Source organism: Gambusia affinis, linkage group LG17 (genome assembly GCF_019740435.1).
Source record: "Gambusia affinis linkage group LG17, SWU_Gaff_1.0, whole genome shotgun sequence".
Taxonomy (NCBI): Eukaryota; Metazoa; Chordata; class Actinopteri; order Cyprinodontiformes; family Poeciliidae; genus Gambusia; species Gambusia affinis.
The window spans coordinates 21,360,019-21,367,372 of record NC_057884.1 but is presented as its reverse complement, the minus strand read 5'-3'; the positions used below and the strand labels follow the sequence as shown (position 1 = coordinate 21,367,372).

At 35.7% G+C, this 7,354-nt stretch overlaps 1 protein-coding gene and 1 long non-coding RNA gene across 3 annotated transcripts; both read left to right on the top strand.

Annotated features, from left to right (window-relative positions):
- The first annotated feature begins 12 nt into the window (after nucleotides 1–12).
- Nucleotides 13–1,864, top strand: LOC122847127. The gene is made up of 2 exons (XR_006373340.1): nucleotides 13–438; nucleotides 588–1,864. It is a non-coding gene; the product is annotated as an uncharacterized LOC122847127 (long non-coding RNA).
- Nucleotides 1,865–2,993: 1,129 nt separating this feature from the next.
- Nucleotides 2,994–5,979, top strand: tmem203 (transmembrane protein 203). Of its 2 annotated transcripts, none has more exons than XM_044144840.1 (2): nucleotides 2,994–3,154; nucleotides 4,023–5,979. In XM_044144840.1, exon 2 carries the CDS (start codon nucleotides 4,148–4,150, stop codon nucleotides 4,562–4,564), a length of 417 nt encoding a protein of 138 aa, XP_044000775.1. In that variant the 5' UTR covers nucleotides 2,994–3,154; nucleotides 4,023–4,147; the 3' UTR covers nucleotides 4,565–5,979. The 2 variants fall into 2 exon arrangements, with proteins under 2 accessions (XP_044000775.1, XP_044000776.1); XM_044144841.1 differs by having other exon boundaries at nucleotides 4,000–5,979.
- The last annotated feature ends 1,375 nt before the right edge of the window (nucleotides 5,980–7,354 follow it).

Below are 7,354 nucleotides of genomic sequence, written 5' to 3'. Positions count from 1 at the left end.
GTTGGGACAAGAACTTTGTTACTGAACTTAAGTACATTTTTCATGTTTCTGTACGTAAGTAGATTTAATCGTGGGAACTTTTACTCCACTACATTTTACAGTATCTGTACTTTCTACTTCACTACATTTCTATAAAGTGTTGCGTTACAAGTTACATCCAAGTCGCTTTGAGCTTTTTGATTTGTTGATTAGTTTTAAAGTAATCAGTGATTCTGGTGCCTTTGCCTCCCTGATATCAGCACCAACTGTCCTTCCTTCATCCACTGCAGTTTGCGATCCAAATGTTGGACTGTTCCTGTCTCAGTGGAGGACAATGTGTGTCTGAGAGACATGTAATGTCCATGTTTGCTGCTGAAAGAGACTGATGGTCTGACCCCCCTCCTCCTTTCAGGGTGGAGCCTGCTGGAGTCCAATTCCTGACACCAGGTCTGAGGAAATGTAAGTGTGTTTTTCATCTGATTCATGACAACAAAGCAGCTCACATTCAACCATCTTCAAACTGTCACATCACTCATTCAGGAGTCATCATCAAAGTGTCAATAAATGATCAATAACTGCAGCTGGATTGTGTTTGTTCTCTCCATCAGATTCCTGTCAACTCACCATCGACACAAACACAGTGAGCAGAAAACTCAAACTGTCTGAAGACAACAGGAAGGTGACATGGGTGGATGAGCTTCAGTCATATCCTGATCATCCAGACAGATTTGATCATCATCATCAGCTGCTGTGTAGAACTGGTCTGACTGGTCGCTGTTACTGGGAGGTCGAGTGGAGAGGATATGTTTATATATCAGTGAGTTACAGAAGAATCAGGAGGAAAGGAGACAATGCAGATTGTGTGTTTGGATGGAATGATCATTCCTGGAGTTTGAGCTGCTCTGATGATGGTTACTCTGTTTGGTACAATAAAAGAGAAATTCGTCTCTCCTCCTCTGTCTCTAACAGAGTATCAGTGTATGTGGACTGTCCTGCTGGCATTCTGTCCTTCTACAGAGTTTCCTCTGACTCACTGATCCTCCTCCACACCTTCAACACCACATTCACTGAACCTCTGATTCCTGGATTTAGGTTCTGGTTGTTCAGTTCTGGTTCTTCAGTGTTTCTGTGCTGATTTGAGTCTAAAGAGTTTAAAGATTTTCTTCCTGTCAGAGAAACTCTCTCACTGTTGAACAGATAGTTCAGTCTCTACAATCTATTTCTTGGTGAAACAATTCTGATTGAATCCTTGGAAACTTTTTCTTCTTCCAGTCCTTTAAATATGGAAGTTGGGATTATTCCAGGATTATTCCAGGATTATTCCAGGATCCTCATGTTATTTTATCTGTTTCCAGTCAAAGCTTCACACTGAATATCAAAATGTTGTTTCTATAAATTTTTCCTTTCATTCATCAGATTTCATTGAAATGTTGATCAGTTTTTCTCAATCACTGATTATTTTCTGTTTCTATCGGCACCTATTTGGGGAACTTGTGAATGATTACATTATTTATCATACTTGGTTCTGCTTAAAATAATTAAATTAAACTGAATTATTCTATTGTCATTATTGTACTTACATTTGGGAGATTGAACATTTATATTTTATTAAGTTTTTAAAATAAAACTTTAAAAAGTTCATAAAATCAAATCAATCTACTGAACATTCTGATTTTATGAGGATCTGTTTGAAATGTTTGTTACAAAGTTAATTAATTTTTATGTGAATTAAATTGTTGTGTTTAATTTGTGTTTTTTGTAATGAACTGTTACTGGATGTAAAACTATTTTTATTTTTTAAAGGATTTTGACCCGTTTACTGGCCGACATTTATTCTATAAATCATTTGGTGACCAATTAAAAAGTAAATGTATTGAACTAAAAATGGAATATCTGATTTCTGGAGCAGAAATATTAATCACTAATACAGTATCCTCAAGTGACTGGAGATTATTTATTTTTAACACAGTTTGATGAAATGGTGAAGAAAAATATAAAACAATTAAAAATGGAACTGGTTCATTTTTTTCAGGGGAAAAAACTGTCAGAAAAATACAAAGAAAATTAAAAACTTTGTTTTTAAACACCTTAAGTAAAATTAAACTAATAAAAAAATATTTATACGTTTAATTTGGTATAAATGTGAAATATGTATATTTGAGAAATATTATTGTATTATACACATCCAAAACTTTCTCTTAAAATATGATGAATTTCACTTTAACTGTGACTCATGATTGAATCATAGTTTGTTTTTGGTGAAACAGTTTTATATTTAAACGTGTGTCTCCATTAGAGTCTTAATACTAAATAAGGTAATTTCTTTTAATTTTACTCTCTTGTGATATCAAATCAACCAGTGACTGAACTTTTTCATATTTTGGATTATTAAAACCTCAAGTTTGTGGTTGTAACATCATAAAATCTGATGGTATTTTCATCAAAAATGTGCAAAACATTTGTATTACTGACAGGGGCTTTTGCATCAGTGAATCACAATGAATCAATCAGACACTGAAGAAATTTGAACAGCTGAAAGAGACTCTTAATATAAAAAACTAATTCCTTTAAAATGTGCTAAAGTACTATTTTTATATTAAATTTTAGTTTCTACTAATTCTGCAAAATAAGGCAAATGACTTAAATATATGATACTAACTTTAGTTCAAATTTGAAATATGATTTAAATCGAAAAAAATAGCAAGCAGGAAAGAAAATATACGTGTGTAATATGAAAAGATATAAAAAATAATTCATAAACATCTAAATAAAATAAGTAGAAAAATTAAATAAAATACATATAAAAATAATATTAAATATGTAAGTTGAAGTGTTTTTACCACCTTGTAATCATCAGACAGTTGGGTAAAATATAAAAAATAAAGTCAGCACAAATAAAACTAAATCCAAACAGAAATTTTTAGAATAAATAAATAAACAAACAAATTAATAAAAAAATAGCAGTAGAAGATCGATAACCGTTTCGTGGACAGATTCTTGCGTTACCCTGAAGCCCCGGTAGGTGGCAGCAGTTCTGTGATGAACGGCGCCGTTTAGAGCCGAAGAAGCGCTGAAGCAGCAGAAGCTACCATGATAGCAGCTTGTTAGCACCGTTGTATTCTGCCAGTTTCATCTGTAATTCCATGGAGAAGAAGAGCCGCTCTTAGTTTCTGAGGTAAATTAACTCTATATAACCATGAATATATTTGAGAATACGCGTGTTTGCGTGTTGTGTTTGTGTTATAAAGTCCTTCATCATGACTGGTGTTAGCATTCTGTAGCATTCGGCTGTTTTTTCTGAATCCTCGAGCTGTTAGGTGGTTGAAACGTAAATGTGATTCTGTGTCGTAGCTAATTGGAGATAAACTGTATTATATGGAACATGATATCTGATATCGGCCGGAAGAAGTGAACTGACGGAGGAAAAAGTTGCTGTCTTTATTGGCCTGTCTGGTTAGAAACAGAACAGGTTTTGTATCTGCTGATGATGCTTTTCTAACCCGGTGAGACGGGTTATGAACATCCAGTATGTAACTTTGGTAAAATATGTGCGTGTTTTTTACATATTTGTTGAATCTTTCGCTATGTCAAGACAGATAATCTGGTGGGGGGGGGGAATCAAGCTTTTCTGCTTCCTCCTAGTGCAAACTACAAACAACCAATCAGAGCCAGGAGGCGGGTCTTAAGGCTGTCAATCATCCTCTGTGTAATGCCTCTCACACTGCAGCTTCTTCCTTATAGTGTAGCTTGTCGTGAATGCTGAAGCTAGTTAGAATAGTCACTAATAATAGCAGATAAATGGTTTTGCTTTAACTATATGTTGTTAGTTCATTTAGCAGCGAATTCACATGGTTGATTGACAGCATGGAGACCCACCTCGTGGTTCTGATTGGTTGTTTTTTCTTCAGATGGACATAGTAGCTCAGATTATCTATCTCATAACAAACTGTCACAATATTATAACAAATATGTAAAAAATAAATAAATTTTTTAATAAAATTTATGCACTGTCGCTTTAAGGACTCGCTCTCCTTTCCCCTCAGGCTGGGTGAGAAGATGTAGCCAATCAGGTGGGAGATTTCTGCAGCACCAGAAGCCTTCAGTTTTCATATCTTCATCCTGGAGCTCCTGACCCCCTGACCCGGAGTTCTCTGTCCGTCCGTCAGCCATGTTGTTTTCTCTGAGGGAGCTGGTCCAGTGGCTGGGCTTCGCCACCTTTGAACTCTTCCTCCACCTGCTGGCGCTGCTGCTCTTCAGCATGCTGGTGGCTCTGCGGGTGGACCTGCTGAACGACCGGCTCAGCTGGTGGCTGGTGTTCGTGCCGCCGTTCGCCGCCGACGGCCTCAGCACCTACTTCACGGCCATCGTGTCGATCCGGCTGTACCAGGAGAACGAGAAGCGGCTGGCGGTGCTGCGGCTGCTCTGGGTGCTGACGGTGCTGAGCCTGAAGCTGGTCTGCGAGGTTCTGCTGTGCCAGAAGCTGGCCGAGCAGGACCGGGCCCGAGACCTGTGGTTCGGCCTCATCGTCTCGCCGCTCTTCATCCTGCTGCAGCTGCTGATGATCCGGGCCTGCCGGGTCAACTGAGGGCAAAGCAGCGCCGCAAGAGATTAACCGCGCCGACGGAGGGAAGGACGAAAGAGAAGGAGGATGTTTCAGAGAAAAACAAAAAATCTGATATTCTGAGATTAATCTGAGTTTGAAAAGTTGAAAATTACAGAGAAAAAAAACTCAAATTCTGAGGTTAATTTCAGAATTTTATTTGAGAAAACTCAAATTTCTGTTGAAAATGAATGAGAAAAAACTTATTAATCTAGAAAAAAAAAACAATTTCTGAATTTGAAAAGTTTAAAAAAATATCAAAAAATCTACAATTGTCAAAAGAATTTCCAGAAATTTCTGATTTTGTAAAGTAAAAATAATGTAAATAAAAATATAATAATTCAGATTTTCAGAAAGAAACTCAAAAATCTGAAAATTTGAGAAAGAACTCAGAAATAGAGATTAATCTGAAAAAAAAATAAAATTATGAGATTAATCTGAGAAATGTTGTACAAAGTGAGTTTTTCTCTGAGCTTCCTGCTCTTTATCCTTTATTTTTTTCTGCGTTGGCTCCACTGCGCCGGCATAGGGATTTATGGATATAATTGATGTAAAAAATTTTATTTTTGGACATTTTGTGAAGGAGTTCTTCATGTTTGGGGTCAGAGAAGAAGAAAACGATCAATCAGGTTGTTGTGTTCGAGAACAGATTCTCCGACTCAACCGTGCAAAAGTCTTGAGTCATTCCTCATTTCTTTACATTTCTCTTCCATGCAGCCAAACATCTGTGTTCAGTTCACTGATATTGACTTCTTTTATCTGCGTTTATGTCTTATTGAAATGTTAAACTAACTGATTTTTTTAAATCTGCACATCAGAACGTCACAGCTTCAAAAAATAGACAAAAAACTGTCAAAGCTTTAAGCAGAGCACCAACTGTTGAAATCTGGTTGATAAAGTTTGAGTTAACATTTTTAAAAACAAAATAGAAATCTAAAATATTAAAAACATACATAATGCAGGAAATAACTCAGAAATATGACAAATTAGAGCATTTTGAACAGTGTTTGGCTCATTTTAAAGTTAAATTTAAAGAAATGTGAACAATTCAAGACTCGTGCACGACACTGTCTCTTTAAATCTGTAAGGAATAAGAAAAGTTAATCAACAGGAACTTTATTTTCTCCACAGGAAGTCGGTTCATAAATCACCAAACTCTCCGGTTCCTACACGCCGTGCGCCTCGCCCAGCCCGACGTTTCTCTGTAAATGTTCTGCATGTATTTATGGGATCCTTTAATTTAAAACTTGATGTAAAATTCTGTGTAAGATAATATATATATATGTTGAATTTTTAAGGAAAATCCATGTTTATATTTATGTTCCTCTGGTTTTTTGCTGCAGTACACATTGGTTATTTGTATAAAATGTGTAAATAAAACAAACATTTAAAAAGAAAAACAGTTGATGGAATGGTGTACAGACAGTAGCTGGCCACAAGGAGGCGCCGCTCACCCAAACAGCTTTTGATCATGTTTACAAATTATTTTATTTCTTTTATTCTTTTTAAAGTCTATTCTCCTCATTCTTTTTATTTCACATGTGCTTTTATGTGAAAGTGATTATTTATATTTACTTTTAAAATGAGTGAATTTATCCCGTTGAAACTTTACTAAAAACATTTTATTTTAAAAAACAAAAGAAAATAGTTTATAATTTTCTTTCTACATTTTCCTGTTCAAACCACAAACCTTGACGTGTTTTGTAGTGATTTTCTGCTTCAAACCAACAAAAACTAATAATACATCAGTTTTTATATGAAAATGAAAAATGCTGCACATTAGTGCCTAATTGTGATATAGAAGGAAGAACAGATACTTTATATAAGTGTTGATAAATCTTGACTAAAAATGTCCTAAAAGACGGCATTCCTTTCTGCTCCTTTAATTTAGAACAAACTTCCAGAAAACTGCAAACCTGCCGAAACCCTGCGCTCCTTTAAATCTTCATTTCTGCTTGTATTCCAGCTTTTCTGGCTCAAAGCTTTTGCATACATCGGTGTTTTAAAACAACAGTTAATGTGTGACAGTGAAAGTCCCTTTGAATGGTTCCCAGAAATATTTGTGTTTTTGTTTGTTTACTTCCTTGTTTTGGTTTAATGTCCGTGAAGCCGCCATGATTGAGGAAATAACCCGGTTCGGTCCGAATCATTTTTGCGTCGCGCTCTTTGGTCGGACTGCGTTTAATTACGGCTTTGCCATCAATATTTGATGAGCAGCAGTAATCTGCTGTAGCGCGGGGAAAGGCCACTTAGTGCTGATTCATGTGCAGCAGACTGAGCAGCTCAGCTGTTCACTGGACTGGATCTCACACACACACACACATACACACACACACACACACACTTCCTCTCACCTACAAACATAAATACTATATTAATAAATTAATTTGTTTTTAAGTTTCCATCATTTTTCTTCAGTATGTATTAGTATTAAGAAATAAATATTAGTGCATGTTTTCACCACAAAATATAGTTTATGTTTTTATTTACTGAATATATTTATTACTTTGTTAAAAATCAGCCCAATCGGTTTGTCTGTAGCAGTTTTAGCCCCGCCCACTGACTTTGATGTTTAAAGAAAAGTGTCAAAAAATAGTTATGAAATAATTAAATTAAATAAATGCCTTTTGACATATAATGACTAGATTTAACAAATTATGCACTTTAGAAGTTAGTTAATTACCGATTCTGAGTTTTTCCTTCCACTCAACTTTACCTTCAGCTGAGTGTTAGGGCTGTCGACTTGTGATTGTGGCTATAATATAGCATCATAGA

Bases quoted from the DNA above. Each gene is read 5' to 3' on its own strand.
- tmem203 (XM_044144840.1), top strand. From the start codon at position 4,148: ATGTTGTTTTCTCTGAGGGAGCTGGTCCAGTGGCTGGGCTTCGCCACC.